General features: G+C 50.6%; 1 protein-coding gene across 16 annotated transcripts in view; it reads right to left on the minus strand.

Moving 5' to 3' along the window:
• The window catches only part of LOC126571567 (uncharacterized), a 45,300-nt gene that overhangs the window by 11,760 nt on the left and 16,053 nt on the right, over window positions 1–17,487 (minus strand). For 9 of the 16 annotated variants that reach the window (XM_050230196.1, XM_050230192.1, XM_050230194.1 and 6 more), the window contains exons 2-8: window positions 9,241–10,992; window positions 3,930–5,781; window positions 2,347–3,022; window positions 1,293–2,250; window positions 1,104–1,215; window positions 795–1,013; window positions 569–687 (exon numbers count right to left, since the gene is read on the minus strand). In XM_050230196.1, the coding sequence (XP_050086153.1) occupies window positions 569–687; window positions 795–1,013; window positions 1,104–1,215; window positions 1,293–2,250; window positions 2,347–3,022; window positions 3,930–5,422 (3,577 nt within the window). In that variant the 5' untranslated portion in view covers window positions 5,423–5,781; window positions 9,241–10,992. The other 7 variants (XM_050230183.1, XM_050230187.1, XM_050230189.1 and 4 more) reach the window with 6 other exon arrangements.

Below are 17,487 nucleotides of genomic sequence, written 5' to 3' on the forward strand. Positions count from 1 at the left end.
CTTTCTCCTTCGAACTGCCTCTCTTTTTCTCTCTCACTCTCACTTTCAATTGCTGCCTCGTGTACTCGTGATAGTGTTCGAGCTATCCTTTTGACGCCTAGACCACACAACTAGCGCAGTGGCGAAGCGGCCGCACACGACGCAGCAGCCTTCGCCAGAACAATGGTGGTGCAAGAATAATGGCGCCGCTTGAAATCGTGCCCGAGTTCGTACGCGATGGTGTTGGTGTGATTTTTCTCCGCACATTTTCGGACATCTACTAATAGTCCATCGCACTCTACTGCCGCTGCACAAAGAATAGAATGCAATCGCAGGTCCAGCAGAACGAAAGAATAGGCGATAAACAGGGTTTCTTGGACCTATTCAATTATCGGTCAGTTGAATACCGCGTACCCTTGTGCGATACGTAAATTTGCTGTTCCTTTTTCTCTCGCCGCTTCGCATGAGCAATTTGTGGCTCGACAAATGGAAGATTCGTAATATTTATATTTTACGCTCAACGTGGGTAGTTCCTTATTATTATAATATCGATATTTGTCAACGCACAGTAATGAGAAGATGGACCTACCGAGCACATTGGCCGCATCCGTTTCATCATGATCGAACCGTCCGGCGACGCGATAGTGTGGCGATGTTTCCGAATCTCTCGACGTTTCCTCGTCCAGTTGCGTTTTGCTGCTCGATCGACTGTGGAGGAAACAAATGGAACACAAAAGAAGGCACGTGATGAACTCGCCACGAATGGGAAACCCGGGATCGTATTTTTTTTATGGCGGGAATGGCGGGAAACGAACCTGTTGAAATGGTTTGTCACCGAGCTGGTGGACGAACGGAGAGCATTTCCCTTCTGGCTGAGGTGCCGCGAGCAGTAGCCCCGCCGTTGAGATTCTTTCGAACAGGTTTCGTTCGAGCACAGCCTGCGCCACTGCTTTCCATTGAACTTCTTCCGGATGCCGGTCGGTGTCGATACTACGTCCCCCTTCTTGAACCGATGGGGAGTGGCCGCTTGAGATCTGTTGTGATTTTTTGGGGGGGACAACAGAATGTCGCTTAATGCGGTTCGTTTTTTTATTGCCATTGTTTTTGCACTACATGCTACCTACCTAGGAGTTGCTGGTTGAGATCGGGGTGTACTTCGTTGGTCCAGTAAGCTTGAGGTACTGCCACGGCTTTGCATACTGCTCCGTTTACTACTGCCTGAGTATTTTTCGGTTTCTAACGAAGAGAGTTTGAATTTCGGTGTTTTAGTAATCCTTCCGTTCGCACAATAGCTCACACTCTAGGATCCTTACCACCATCCATGGGGAAACTACTGCGCACTTCATCGTCGCTCTCGTAGTCGTAGCTTCTGTTCGTCGTGCGCAGATCGTCCGGGCTTACGGTGCGTAATACTGTAGTACCGGTGGAACCACTGCTGCCCGCCACCACTCCGGTGGCGGCGGAGGCAGCTGCCGTCGTCATCACTGACGGCGTCGACGGTGTACTGCTAGCGTTGTGTGCTGGCGCTGGTACCGCGATTCCCTGATGCTGCTGCTGCTGCTGCTGCTGCTGGTGGTGAGAGTGATGGTGGTGCTGTGGCTGTGGTTGCTGCGATGAATGTTGCAGTCCCATCATACCACTGATGCTGCCACTAGATTTGGAGTAGTGTGCGGCGCTTGCTCCACTGACAATCAGCGTTGTCGTCCCATCACTGGCCGCTAGTGGTGCTGCTTGAAACGGTGAGGTAGCCGCACTTCGGTAGTGATGGTGATGATGGTGCTGCTGCTGCTGATCCTCTCCGGACAACTGTAGACTCTCGGCCTGCAGCTGTGATGGCACTTGAAGCGCGATCAGATGCTGGCTGCTATCCTGCGATTGCGATGCTACTACCGTTCCGCCGGTCGGATCGTACCGAATCCCCCGACCTTGCGTGATGCTAATGTTGTTCTTGTACGGTGGACCGACACCCGTGCTTGCGTAAATCACCGTTGCCGTGGGCGGTGTGGCCAGACTGCTACCCTCGATCGCAGTACCGCTTCCCTGCAGATGCGAATGGTGCGAATGATGATTGCCTGTTGCTGTAGTCACGTAACCGACGATCGTGCGTTGATGCTGATGATCGCCTAGCTCTACACCATCCTGGGGCACCATGCTGGACACCGATCCGATCACCCGTTGGCTACCGTTTACACCGGCATCCAGTGCTTCCTCTAGTTCGTCCCACCAAGGCGGTTTTAACAGTCGGATGTCTACTCTCTTCACTACTCGCATCTGAAACACATGAAGAGAAACGAGGGAGTGTTAAAGTAACGGTGGAACGGTCACTTTTGGGGCCCATCCATATCCTATCGCATGGCTTGTGCTTACCTCCTGCTTCTCACCGATACCACCACCGGTGATCTGCACTACGAACTGTTTCTTGTTGGCCTGCAGTTCTCTCACAATCCCCTCAATAAACACGTCTCCCCCGCCGGTACTGACAGGGTGCGGATGGACGCATGTGGCGCGGACACACACCCGCACACCTGGCTGCAGATCGGCCAATGCAGGACAGACATCGTCAATTATGTCCTGCTGCTGCTGCTGCTGCTGATCACCTGCTGCTTCAGCGTAGTAACTTCCTCGGAACACGTCGTCGTACGTCTGCTGGCTACCCTCAGGATAGTCGAACCCGATCACAACCGTACTCGGTGCATGCGTGGCCCGTATGCGCCCGGAATCGTAAACATCCTTTCGTCGGGCTAACACCCGATGGTTGACCCACTCGCTCAGATCGATTACATTACGATCGGCCACATGCTGCTGTTGCTGCTGTTGCAGTCCGCCTGCACTCGTCGTTCGACCATCAACCAGCAGTCCAACCGGGGACGGTTGTGGCGATTGTTGCCGGTGATGGTGGTGATGATGTGGTTGGTGGTAGTGCTGCTGCTGCTGTTGTGGCACCGAGAATGTCACTGCTGGTGGCAACTGATGGATCGGTGAAGGAGTAGAAGTGTTCGTGACCGGTTGCGTTGCCTGCGATGGTTTGTAGCTTCCCGGTGATCTGGTGGATGATAGTAAACGCAAGAAAAGATCCATAAGCACGTGTTGGCACAGAAAAGGAAACAGAAACAATTGGCCCACCAGGAGTGGCTCTCAAATGATCAGTTCGCGGAGGAAGTGAGGCGATACCCATGCCAATGTTTATGGATGAACCGACATTGTATCGGTCGGATTCGGATTTACTCTGAATGATTCAGGAGTACAAAGCCACGGTTACGGTGCCGCGGTCTTCGTGGCCGTAGAACCAGATGCATAGTATTCAAATGGTCCACGGGACCGGGTATTGAATTGCAATTTCAAGCAGCCCATAGACCGCACGTTTTACGTTTTACCCATAGATCCGACGGAAACACCGTTAAACAAACACCTCACCGTCCGCAGTTGTTTGTCGTCGCGTCATGACTGCGATTGTGGGGCATCTTTCCCCCGTGTCTATCGACCATCTTCTCGAAGCTTATCACTGTGTCTCGCAGTCTTCTGTACGGCGGTTGCCATTCCTCCAGCGAACGAAATTTGCATTGAAATTATGTTTGGTGAGAGTTACCAATTCAAATACTATTTTCAACAACAGCGCAACACAGCTTTAGGGTCGCAAATCTTGTTCATCTAGAGATAACCACCCAACCTACGGTTGCACGGTGCTGGAAGTCCGGATTTGGAGAACAGCCGGGATCAGAAATGTATCACAAAAACATAACAGATAACAGATGAATTTCGTTTGTAATATTTGCAATCCATTTCGCCAATTTAAACACGAAACAGATTGAAACTGAGAGAAAAGGCTACATTCAAGGCATTGGCTGCAACAAATTCGATGCAGTCATCAAAATTGTAGCAATTTTTCGTACAGAACTTCCATAAAATCTCTGCATACATTAAGACAATAGTGGAAACATCCGGTTACTTACCCGTAGGAAGGGGCGGTCGTGTATAGTTTTTTCGTGCCGGAATAAAACGCTTCACCCGGAGAGGACGTCCGTTGCAGTCGCAGCACATGCTGTTGATGCTGCTGCTGCTGCTGTTGCCGCAACGTCGTTGTCGTTGAGCCCGGTGTATCAACGGGCAGCAGCACGGAGCGATTGTTGGCAACCATAGAGTGCGGCTGATGTACTGAATGCAACAGGGTGCCGCCACCAGGAGATGACACTGTCACCACCGTAGGCGCGATCGTCGAAATGGTGTAGCTCTGAGATCGATTAACGGCACTGCTATTGCTGCTACTGCTGCTGCTGTTGCTAACGAGAGCACCAGGACTACTCGTCGTTTGGCCCAGAATACTCCCACCATTCGCTGCAGTCCCAACACCGACGTACTGTGGATGATAGTAGTGAGTTTGGCGCGGTGTCACATGTTGCTGCTGTGCACTCGGAATCGTACTGCTGGCCACAATCGAGCCGGGAGCGGTTGTCACGATCGACTGGCCGGACGATGATGGGCTAGCGCAGGGCAAATTCTCCGACAGTCTGGCACCCACCGGTTGCCCTCCATTTCCGGAAGGAGACGATGACGATATGGATCGACGATCAGGGCTATCGGTGCGTAGATCGTGTACTGGTCGTTCGCGAATCAGTGGCGTCGGAACCGAGGACGATGAGCTCATCGGTGCCATCGTTGTTACCGTCAAGCTCGTATTATCGAAGCCCGCATTGTTGCTGCTCATGGTTCTGCTTAAGTTACTGCTACTACTGGTATTATTGTTACAATTACTAGTGCTACTACTACTGCTACTACTATACACATCGAAGCTGTTGCCATTGGCTGTGCCATGGCCACCCGCTGCGGTACCGTTCTTCAGTACCGTGCCGTTACCCCTGGCCGGATCTGGCTCGTAAACGTTATCCAACCTGCTGCTGCTGCTGTTGCTGCTGTTGTGTTGCTGTTCGCTTTCGTTGGCCACTGTTAAGGACGATAATTTATCGCCACCACTTACTCCTCCTCCTCCACCTCCGCCTCCTTCTCTTCCCCCTCCTGGACCAGGCCCAGTGTCGATCGGCTGGGGAGCGGCTTGAGAAAGCAGACTAGCAGCAGCAGCTGATGATGATGGTGGCGGTGGTGGTGGTTGGACTGGACGATGCGATTCCATTTCCTCCAGCTCGGCCAGATCGAACTTCCGCTTCTTCGGATGCTGTCGAGGGGTTGCATTCGCCGTGACACTCTTTCCTGTCGCGACACTGCTCGCCTGGCCACCGGAAGAAGCGGTCAACGAAGCCATCTTCGTGCCGGAGGAGGTCGCGGTGCTGGCCACCGTGGTCGTCATGCTGGTGGCGCTGGATGCAGCAACGGTTTCCACCGCCGTGCCGCTGTTCCCGCTCGTCGTTTGTTGCGCCGATCGTGGGGGTGGCAGCATCTGGGCAGACGACGACGATGACGATTGGGGTGACGACAGCTTTTGCGATATCATGCTGTCTCCTCCGACCGATTTGTTGGCCTAGGCTTGGTCGTTTCTCTCCTCATTAATAATAAAACTCTCTTGGCACTTGCGCGCTCCCTATATGATGCTAGCCTCGCGGCAAGTCCTCTGTCTGTTCGGCGCCTCGTATGACATACGCCACTTCGTGGCTGATTATCTTCCTGTTCGTGTTCCGCCCAGCGGTCACTTTCGACTTATTGTTTTCTAGCTTTCCCTGCAACGGAAGCGATCCTTCGGTTGCGTTTTTTGCGACGGTACCATTGCTACTGATGCCCGGTGATTATGGCCGCTGGGTTGCCGCCTCTGGATCTCAACGTTTCCTTCAACGTTTCATGCTGGAAGCTTGCTATCTGAAATGAACAATAAACGAACGAGAGAGGACAAAAGACAGAAAGTATATTAACTATTTTGGTGTAACTATCTGGTTTATTTTATCCATAAGAAGTGACCAATAATCTTCAGACTTATGTTTCTTATGAATTCGGTCTATTTTTTTTTGTTATTTCATTAGACAAATAAACACGGATTTTATCCTACAACAGACATTCTTAAAAAAAAAAACAATAATACTACGGACCCTGAAAAAGTCTCACGTAAAGAGAGCGCCAATTAATCGATCAAAGCGAAACGATCGCCACAGCACTGATCGCGAACAAATGGGAAAGCGATTATGCGGGAAACGAACAGGAATGCAGCTCCCCTGGACAAAGCGGCCCTCCGTCGCCTTTCATCTAATTATTCGCACAAGGCGGTGCGCGCCTGTGTCTAATCGCTTAGTGGACTTAATCGTTGTCAGATGTGTACGATGACTACGCCTTGTTTAAGCTGCGTGCTTCGGTTGCTAACGCATAGTAACAGTATCAAACGGTGGAATTCAAGCGAATGGGCAGAAACTGCGTGAGGTAGATACGCGCATGAGATTGCCAACCATCATCGCATGTTGCAGTCAGGGCACACCAGCCAATCATCGTCAGAAGGATGCCATTGAGCCAGATTATCTGCTATCGATCAGCTAGAAGCGTTGGCTATTCCAGTGGCATCAGCGTGTAGTGTGTTTTTGACGTGAAATGATTAGCAAACGGTACCACGCCTAATTGACACTCGTCAGTCGTTATCTGTTGGATAGGGATCAGGAGGAAGAGAATTCACTTTCTCTTATTTTCCGGAATATTTCTATAGTGTCATGACAGTGGCAATTAGCATGAAAAAATTGAAGTGAAATAGTGCAGGAAAGTTAGTCAGTTCATGAAAGTTGGGCACTTATTGGCATACAGGAGCCATCATTAAAAAAGTATAGTACGCCAACCGCACAACGTCCTGTGCACAAATGTGTGCACATTTTTCAAGTGCTCGTTATAATTGCAAGCAAACTCTATCAACCGTATTTCATTAACATGTCAATGGAGATGGAGGCTACTACAAGCGTTCTATTTAAAACCGAAATGGTTAACGTGGAACATCCTTGGAAAAGGGTGAGGAACTCGGAAGTACTGGTAGTTGATATGTCGCTGATAGTCAGGCAGCGCAACCCACTTGAATACTGAGACGATTCTAGGGAAGCTTTCACGTGCAAAGCCGTGACACAAAATATGGAAGCTCGTGCAGGCGGAAAGGGATTTCCATGCAGCAATCTAGCGCTCCAGCAGCCATGCGTAGGCGCTAGCGATGCGTGGGAAGCATTCCGAGGGTTGTTCCGGACGCCGCAGAAATGCGTTGTGGTTGCGGGAACCGGTACAAAAAAAAAACCACGGTTCACCCACACATGCCGTTGAATGGAGCCTTTGTGTGATAGGGTTCCGAGGATAGGCCGTGATGGAGTTTTACATTGAAGGACACTCTAAAGGGAACTTTCCTATTGCACTAGAAAGCGCAAAAATAAAAACACAAAAAGGTGCATTTCCAAGAGTTGTAATACGCGAGCTTCCTCCGACGAACTCTGTTTTGTACGTTCTCGTTTGAGTTCATGTTTCGATCACGTGCCGGAATGAGATTTGTCCGCGACGTGAGAGGGCATAAATGGGACGCGGAAGGCTCGGAATCCAGCAACAAGCGATACTGCCTTCCCAGTGCAGCTCCTCAACGGCAACCCACCCAGTGGTCCAGTGCTTTCTTCTTATGCTTTGTTTAACATTGAGTTCCTTCACTTCCTTTTCTCACTTGTCCGGTAAACGCAACGTGCAACGCACAGCCCACGGTGCAACATAAACGCACTTCCTTGCGTGCCCACCACCCCCCTTATATCAGTGTGATCCTTTTACATGGTCAGCCTCCCGATGTGGTGCTGGGTCAGCGGCAGAGCGGCAGGCGCAAGTTCCGCGTTTTGCCCAAACCCAACCCAACCCAACCCAACTCAACCCAACACTCCTCTCCTCTTCCTCGCTCGACGCACGCCATAGGATTTATAAATATAAATTTAAAGTAAATATAGCCTCGACTTGTTTACACTCCTGGACCTGGACCTGGACCGTGGTGGTGCTGTTTATGCTGCTCTCCTTCCTTGGGGCAGTGTGTATCCAAGACGGCGTTGACATGCACCACACACAGCTTCACGCTGCTGCTGCTGCTGCTGCATGTTCTTCATTCTCTCAGCCTAGCAACAACCGTACGGTCTCTGGGTGAGCCAAACCCCGAGCTGGGACAACCTATGGCAATGGATGCCCATAAACAGACAGAAGACGATGCTCCCCCATCGGTGCAGCTCACACACTGGGGTTGGTGCACTGGAGACAGAGTGAGATCGTGCGAGAAGGAGAGTGAGAGAGAGAGATCCACAGCAGGTACATAAAGAAGGGGGGTAATTAAAAATGCGATCCATCCTTCTTCTTCTTCATCGACTTGTTGGCGGGGGGGGGGGGGGGGGGGGTGCGAGGCGGAATATTCTCGGTACATCTTTTCTGTGTTCTCTGCCCCAGTCTTCTATCCCGGTTATGCTACTCCCGTTATTCCCTCAATGAATGTCGCCAATTTTTTTGTTATGTGTCGACAAACAGCTATTAAGTAGTAGCCATGTTTCGTTGTTCACCACGAAGATTTGTCATCAAATCCCATCTGTAACCTCAGTAGGTGGTTATAGAATGATGATAATAAAATAATTATCAACACAATGGCCGTGTTATAAATCAAGAATAAAAAGTAAAACACATTGTTACGCGTCTTACTTTTAACATTCCCAAATGGTAGCACTATGCAGAACTAATTCGTAAACTAATTCGTATAACAAAATAATTCATCACCACGATAGAACAAGCTGGCCATGGATCTGGCACATAGCAACCCGATGGGTGGCAAATAATTGAAATGATTAGAGAACGTCATTCATCGTCATTCACCGTCATTGCGATTCGCTTGCCGTGTGTGGCTGTAATATCTTCCCCTCAACTGGTTGTCACTTGTCTCGCGTCGCCCGTCAATTAATGACTCAACACACTACTGTATCGAACAGATACAGCGGCCCGATAGGCGATAAAACTGTCATTCAATGCCTGAAATTGACAGCCACAATTTGGTTATAACGTTGCTGCATGGCTACATCGATCGCAGTAGTAATTTGACACGATTTATCACATTTTCCCACACTTTCATTAAAATGGCGAAATTTGAGGAAAACCAAAAAAAAAACTGCAGTGTCCTCTGATTTCAGCAGCTCAATCGACTGACCTAACTGGCGCCTTGTCAGGCAGTGTATGAAATGTGTGAATTTATTAATTGTTTTTTTTTTCTTCACTTGAATTTCTGTCTGCCCTGCCTGGTCGCAATCCAGCAGTTTAATCATTCGAGTAGGGGGTCTCGTAGGTGTTTTGCTCACTTACCTATCATAACGCACTCGTTCGCCGTCGTTTATCACATGCTGGATCGCTGTCGATTAACTTTCTGAATTGCACTCGCTACTATTACATACTACACATACTGCTGCGTGGATTGCAAGTTGGGATTTACACAACGGTTATTAAAGGGAATTTTGCGTATCCGTTAGCGAATGCACGGTCGCCAATGTTTAGAAGCTGAAAGGCGAAGTTGTAGTGTGGCCGTTTCATTCGCCTCACAGCGCGCATGGAGACGGTGTGAATGTACCGGTCTCTACCGCGGTTGCTTCTGGTCGCTGGTGCATTGTTATTGTTATCGGATAGCCACAACACCAAGCGGTTTGCACCGTAACACAGTACCGACCCCTTCGCCAACATATGCTGCCCCTACTGTCAGCTATTTGTTTTACTTTTACAATTGATTCGCTTATGCTGCTGTCGCGGCACTGGCCCGGTTGCTGGTTTGGTTTGCTGGAGAGCACGCACGAAAAGCCGGTACGGGATAAAGATTTGTGCGATTTGTGGGCAATAGATGGAACATTAAACGACGAAGGTGCCCCACACATATGATCCCAATCACACTACACACCACAGCATCTCCTCTCGTGCTCTCTACCAGCAAGTAGTAGTAGTCTATGGAACGGAGTAGCCGGAGGTCAGGCAGGTCGTCGTACAGAGAGCGAGAGCGAGCGAGAGAGCCACACTGCGCCATCAACCTGATCCTCATTGACTGATGCTCTGCACTGGCAACCTCCAATCTGATCCTGCCAGCTATTTGGTTGAAATTCATTCACATCGATTTACAAAATACCAAGCAACATAAACAACCAACACTCTACACACGTACACACGCGCGCGCGCGTGACGGCTTCGTCTACGGCTTTCACAATCATCAACCCACACGGCGCACTGCCACCAGCGTTGTTGTTGCTGCAAGCAGCAGCAGCAGCAGTAGCAGCACGAAGCGCGCACGCCCGTCGCCCGCTCGTCTGTCAATAGTGGGTAGAAGGGTTAATGGTTCAGGTCACAGCCACCATTGCACACTCCTACGCACACGCACGCAAATACACAGCTGGTATTAATCGCGCTCACGAAGCGTCTCCGCCGCCACAGGACGGTAGTTTTTGCTGTTGATGTTGTTGTTGATATAGCTGCTGCTGTTGTCGCCATGGTTGGTGGGAGGGGGGGCAGTAGTGCCATCACCACAGTGCCAACAATGGCAGCTGCTGCAGCGGCAACGAACCACAAGAACCATTGGCCATCATTGCCACATCACACACTGACGAGGCGATCGTATCGACACGAGATATGATAGCGTTTGATTTCATCCGAATTGTTCACCTTCCCAATGCCATGGATGCGCGATGTTGGGCTATGCTGACATTTGTTGGTCGTTGCCAAGCAGGCCGTTGTTCTACTTTTTTTTTTACTCCATGTAGATACACATCCAACACACGATCGAAACACACTGGTAGGCCGGCCTGTAGAGGTTTTCACAATGATGTGCTCTTTGTGCTAATCGCTCACTGTTTCAACGGGGTTGGTTTGGGGGACAGGAATCACATACTTATAATTAATCGTCGGGTGAGAACGACGAAACACTCTATCTACAACACAGCAACCGACGAACACACACACTGTACACTGTGTTCCAAGCCAACTACGTTACGGCACCGGATCATTCATCGAAACAGCGTTTCACGCACAACAAAATGCATTCACTATTTCACGTGATTTTTTTTCCGTTTTTAGCTTCTACTGAAAAGGAGAGAAAGAAAAAGGGGGGAAAAAATTAGAACGTTGTGCAATACGCGATGCGATCATGCGAGAACACAAGCCCCCATATCAACATCTCAACACGCTCGCGTAAACATCAGAGACCCCCCCCCACCGAATCCACTGAGCCATTTTCCACCCATTTCCGGCCATTCTTATGGTCCTGCAACAGATGACATCGAGTACGGAACGCGTCTATAGACGCTCCTCCTTCTCCTCGATCATTGTTTCGCTTCTGTTTAGTAACCAAACCGCGACCAAACGGCATCACGGGCCACGAGAGAACCAAAACAAAGCCCTCATCTCATCGTATCGGTACTACACTACCACACAACGACGGTTTACGGATTCACTCGGTCGATGGTGACACTGACAGTGCGCGGCTGCGCTGCGTGCCTATGAATGGCTCGTAGAGGGCGGGAGGTGCAACGCGAACGACAAGTTGAGGATGCGTATACTACAACCCCTCCCTTTACACACCAGCCCCCCGGGGTCGATCGTAAACCGCGGTCGCGGATCAACGGTAGCGACTCACGACACGACGCGGGCACGCCAATTATTACACTCGACGTCCACGCTCAACAGCACACTAAGCGACTAGAGCCGCGTGTTGTTGGCTCTGAGCCGGCTGGCTGGCTGGCTGGCTGGCTGGCTGGCTGGCTGGCTGTCTGACTGGCCACGGTGGTAATCGTGATGTTGTGCGTTGCTGCACGCACACTGTCGTCGGCCACATGTCGTCTCGGCGAATCACGGGCGTGCTGCTCCCAACCCTCCATCCCCACCCCCCGGGGGGGAGTAAATGGTTAAATGGTGAACGGTGAACTCGCCAAATTGTGTGGATACGCGCGCGCGTATTCTCGCGACCGTTGTAGACCGTTGTGCCGTTTGAAGAATGTCCCACAGAGCGGGCCACGCGAGACACAAAGAAGAGCGAGCGCGAGAGGGAGGGAGAGTGTCAGTTAGCTGACGATCGAGCCGGGATGGGGGGGATAAGTTCCGGTGTGCAAAACACGCTGGTCCTGGTAGTAACGAACGTCGCGAATGTGTCCAGCAGTGCCCGATCGTATGGCAGACGGATTTGAAATTCTAGCTACGATGAACTCATCCGCCAGCCCGTTGATTGACGACGATGGCGATGGCGACGACGACGACGACGACGATCGCGACCATTCGCGTATCCAACCTCTTTATGTACCAGCAACCAGCAACAGATGGTAAAGGCGAAGGGGGTCGCTGTTTCCACGCACCGTAGTTTCTTTTGCTTGTGTGCGGTTTTAGTCACTGGACGGGTGTACCCCCCCCCCCCCCCCCCCTGCAACCATCTCGTGGGACGCAAGGCGCGATTGCACGGTTCCTGGAGAAGAGAACAGGGAAAAATGGCACATTAGTACATTGTTGGTTTGCGATCGCGCTCATTAGATCTCGCGATCCGGGACCGAAGGGAAAGAAAGGGTAAGGGAGGGTGGAATGGGGGTATATATAACGACATAAAATACATTTAATCACGCATTTAAGCGCGCTACAACGGGGACAAACATGAACGGCACACGTTTTCTTTTCTGGTTGGATTCGTTCTTCTTCCTCTTCTTCGTCGTGTTGCTCTTCCATTTTTTGCACTGGTGTCATACCCCCCCCCCCCTCCCGCGCCGTTGTGTGTCTCCGAAACACTTGTTCCCCGGAAACCGGTACCGCCGGCCGGTTGCTCCCATATTCCCATAGGTCGGGATCGGGACCGACCGGAGGTGGCAATCTTGGCAAAACGTCGCCACATAGGCGCAATGATGCGCCCTCTGCATTAACCGCGCACTGCTTCGCAAAGATTGACACTGACAGATGATGTTGGGGTGGTGGGTGGTGGTGGTAGTATGGTTGCCTTCGCCCCGCCACTTGATTCCTACGAGCGGTTCGTCGTTTGGTGTGTTCGTTTAATTGCCTAGTGGCCCTGTTGGCTTTACAATAATCGTGGCTGCAATTCGCTCATTTTGAACACACAAATCGCCAATGACGGTGCTACAGTGTACTGCTGCTGCTGCTGCTGTAGCGCTGAGAATGGCTAGTAGTAACGATCGCTAAGTAGTAGATAGCCCTCCCCTTCCTCCATACCTTTTTTTGCTATTTTCCGTCTAGTAACAGCTTGTTATTCTGACGATAGTTTTATCCGGTTGAGGTGCTGTACTCTGCTGAATCAATAGTAAAGCGAGCAAAATTGTCCTTCATGGCTCATGGCTAATTCAAGTCAAAGACAATGATCCTTTTCTCCTCATGAATAAGCATTGAACCATTATAAGTTAATATTAGCACACTAACGATGTTTAAGTGTTTTCCCCTTTCAACATAATCACACGCGCAAAAAAACTCCAACAATTTGAATATCCCAAATCTCCCGGGGAGTGCTGGCTTTCCAACAAATTACTCAAACAATTTTCCCTAACATCAAGTCAGCGCCGCATTGATCACGAAAAAAAGAAAGAAAACATGAAGTAATCTGCACATTCCATTTTACGCTTTCTGACGTCAGCTGTGCTACTTCGTTGTGATTGTGACTTTGCAGAGGAAAGGCCAAAGATGAATCGCCAACGCTCGCCAACACGTCCGTGCGGCCAGCGAGTGGACTTTTAAACATTCCATAATTTAGCTATTAGCCAGCCCGTCTTTACGTTGGAAGCACAAACAATTATCAATCTCAGTAGCCGATCCGATCTCCTGCTGCTGGTGCGACTTGCGATAGTGTAAACAAAACTCCAGGCAACATCAGAACCACCAGAAAGCGGCCGAAGAACCATACAACGCACCACACCATTGGCCAGCCAGCATCACACATCTCGATAGCCAATTATCTAATATTGTTACGCAAATGGCGCATTCGATGGTAACTGTTTCGCACCCACCAAAAAAACGCTCATCCATCCAGCTGGCGTTGACTCGCGGTTTTGGTGGTTTGGTTCAACGGCAAACCGGCAGCTGAGCTGATGTACAGGTCACCACCACCATCCCATCGATCCCCTGAACAGGCGTTGTGGTGATGAGTGAAAATGGTTGTTCGAAGTAGTAGAAGGAAAAGGCCCCTCCTCCTCGACTACATCAATTTGCAGAGGTTCAAGGGGTATAGCGAGGGAGTACTCGCCAAGCCAATACCGCCACCTTTACAGCTCCCTCACCGACCATTGGATTGTATGCTTTGTTTGTATGTGCGCTGCAGCGGTAGTAGGCTGGGGAGCGGCTCCATCAATGGCATCGGCGTCAATGTCAAAATGCCAACGTCAAAATAGAACCGCGCGATACCTTCTCAAAAACCCAACCCAGCCCCCGCCCGTAGGAACGGAGCGTGGCCTGCTGCTGAGGGCCATTGTGAAGCACCACAGCAAAGACGGCTTTCGTGTGCGCTTTTGTGTCTGCATGTGTTCGTGTTTTGTCGAAAACACTCGACTCCTATTTATGCTACTCACCCGTAATATTTTGCACTTTTCCTTCGACAGACACAGCCACAGCCACAGCCACATCACAGCAAAGAAGAGAAAAAATACAACTTTTTTGTTTCAACTCAAATATTTGCTTCTAGAGCGTGAAATTCGGCTCAGGAAAACAATCTCAATGACTGAGGAGAGATGGAGCGAATGCGAGAGAAGAACAAGACCCTGTGTCTCTGGCTGATGGGTGGTGGAATGTACGCAACGGAGCGTCAGCGTTTACGTCAGCATTTCGGCGATAGAAGGCTTTCCTCTGAAGGCAACCACCGGGCCCACCGGGTGGGTAAGCACTAAACACCAGAACCGTCCGTCTCGTCTCTGGGGTCTGGTCAAGCGCACAAAAATCCTTTTCACACCAAGCACACACAAAAACAACCACGGAGCACGCAAAAGTGGACGACTCCTTGAAGCGAAAGATCCCGTAAAAAGCCAACCCCCAGCGATGCGAGGGTGCAATGTGCGATGACGAAAGAGCAGCAAAACCCGTTTAATTGACTTTGCCGCCTGCCCATTCCCGAGCCCGGCACTGGGTGGAGGTCAACATACAGAAGGCAAAGTCTTACTACTTCTCTCTTACGTTGTGCCAAGACGATATGCAGGTTTGCGCACTTCATTCACCATCAGTTACTACAACAAGCACAGACGGCTCGTAACACGCACTACGAAAGTGGGGCCGGAGGTCCCGGAGCGATGGGAACACCCGCTTCTACCATGCCAGGCATGCATATGTGAGTTGTAAACCCGCCGTTGTGTGCCGGTCGTGAGTAACGAATGTGTGACCACCGCCACCGCCGCCGCCGTCGTCGTTCAGTTGTTGGGGCTGCTGATGTCATACCATCATCATGCCGTGGTTGCGGCGGCGTACCGTTGGAAATGATCGCTTATTCGCACACACATTTCACACCCAACCGAGAACGGAGAGCGACGGAGCGCACAAAGAACTGTGCGATTGCCGCCGTTGCTACTCAAGAGCAAGCAAGCAAAAAAAAACCCCACAGACCTCTGTCACCCGAAAACGGGATCGCTCTATCAACGCACACAAACAGCAACAGGACCCGCGGCAGCTGTGGTTGCAGCAGCACACGCATGGTGTGCCGTTGGGGCGCAGAGTCATGGCGGGTGCTTGATAGCAAAGAACCCCTTTAGAACGAACTCTCTCTTTCTGGCCTGCAGACCTCGTCAGACATTTTGTCGCGAGTCAACCGAGTCCTTTGTATAATAAGATGGATCGACATGTTTCAAAATAACTCCATCGAAGCAGGACAAAAAGCAAAACACGCAGACACAGACACGGGTTCGTCTTATCATCACCTGCGAACGATCACCACGTAAACAACGAGCGATCCAATGGGTGCATCTGCATCTGTTGCCACAGCACACGACCAGCAGGCAGGCAGGCAGGCACACAGTTGGGAGTAAAGGGTCTCTACAGAGCGACAACGTTATCAGCAGCAGCAGCTGAGCTCATGTTACTGTTTCCATCAATGTTCGCAGGAGTAGGCGGTGGTTGTGAGGCTCCTCAAAGCAAAGCACTCACACCTCAGTAGCCTTCGGTGCCGACGGTTTCGTATCAATGGAACACGTTTGCATAACTGGAGGATCAAAGTAGCCCTTTTTGGGGGGGTTGATATGCAACGCGCACGATGGCGTCTGGGATTTGTTGACTTGCATCATTCGAAAACAATTCCGCTTCGTCGACATTTTTATATGCGAAAACGTCATTACGATAATAATACAACTTCAATCCAATGTCCCGTGATATAACCTTGAGTAAGGAGACTAAAAAGAAAAAAGAAAAGATCAGCAAAAGGTGCGCAACATAAAAATACACAGGGACGAAAGAACTGGAAGCTTAGTGTTGCGCGAAATGAAATAGTGGACTGCCAGGCATCGGGGAGCACAATCGCGTCTTGTCCATCAGGTCATCAAACTAGCAGCTCCAACACAGACACACAAACGGATCCAATGTGGAATCACTACAAGCGCTGAACTAAATGCTCTTCTGTGGTTGGTGGAGTCACGGACGGACGGATGGACAGAGGAGACACAGTGACAGTGGAACGATTGAAGATGCTGCCGTGTTTGTTTACTTCTTTGCTCCATCTTCGGAGTGTTCCTGTCTCGACCATCCGTCCGACCGTTCTGGTGTGTCGCAGGTAAACGATACTCCGCTGAAAACGATACTGATTAGCATTCCACCAAAAACGCGTTCTGACTGAATATCGCTGAACCGGTTTTTTTTCTCCGTCTGTTTTCTTTTTTTTTCGGAAACCTGCTCGGTTCCTATCCTCTTCGTTCCGCTCGGGATGCCTGATGAGAGATGCGTCCGAGAGGAAAGGGGGGGACGAATGAACGGGTAGGTGAAGCGTGTTATCAACATCGGTGTACTAGAAACACGCGAGGGTCAAGCCTGCGCCAGTTCGCGTCCAGACGAACGGCGGGGTTTGTTGTGCACGAGATGGGACGCTCCCTTCTTGGGTTTGGTTTGGTGTACGTTGATTGAAGAGTAAAACGTTCCATTTCTCGGTAGCAGGCAGCGAGCCAGTGGGAGCAAAATGGAGGATGCCCCATGGTCTTTCAATCAGCAAATCACGATCATCTCGAGTCGTCGTAGGCTGGCTGCTGGCTGGTCAAACCGTCAGGCAACATAGCAAGCGTGGTAACGAACATAGCAAGCGTGGATCCATACCCATGGCACACAGTGTGCTGTATAAGAGACAGAGAGAGAGAGAGAGAGAGAGACAAGCTCCTTCTTTATCACATCCCTCTGAAGCCAATCGGTTGCTGGCGGGTTTCGATGCGGTTGCTGCTGCTGGTTGGTAACGTCCTTGCCATTGACGAACACTCGAACACACTCGCACGCCGCGAGATATGCTGCTCCACCGCACGAACACACGCGCTTCGTGGTGGGTGTCGCGTTTCCCAATCAGATGGCAGCAGCAACAGCAGCAGCAGCAACGACGACGACGACGACAGTGGACGGAGACAACCAAGCGAAAAAGGCACTGAG

This window comes from Anopheles aquasalis, chromosome 2, assembly GCF_943734665.1.
Source record: "Anopheles aquasalis chromosome 2, idAnoAquaMG_Q_19, whole genome shotgun sequence".
Lineage (NCBI taxonomy): Eukaryota > Metazoa > Arthropoda > Insecta > Diptera > Culicidae > Anopheles > Anopheles aquasalis.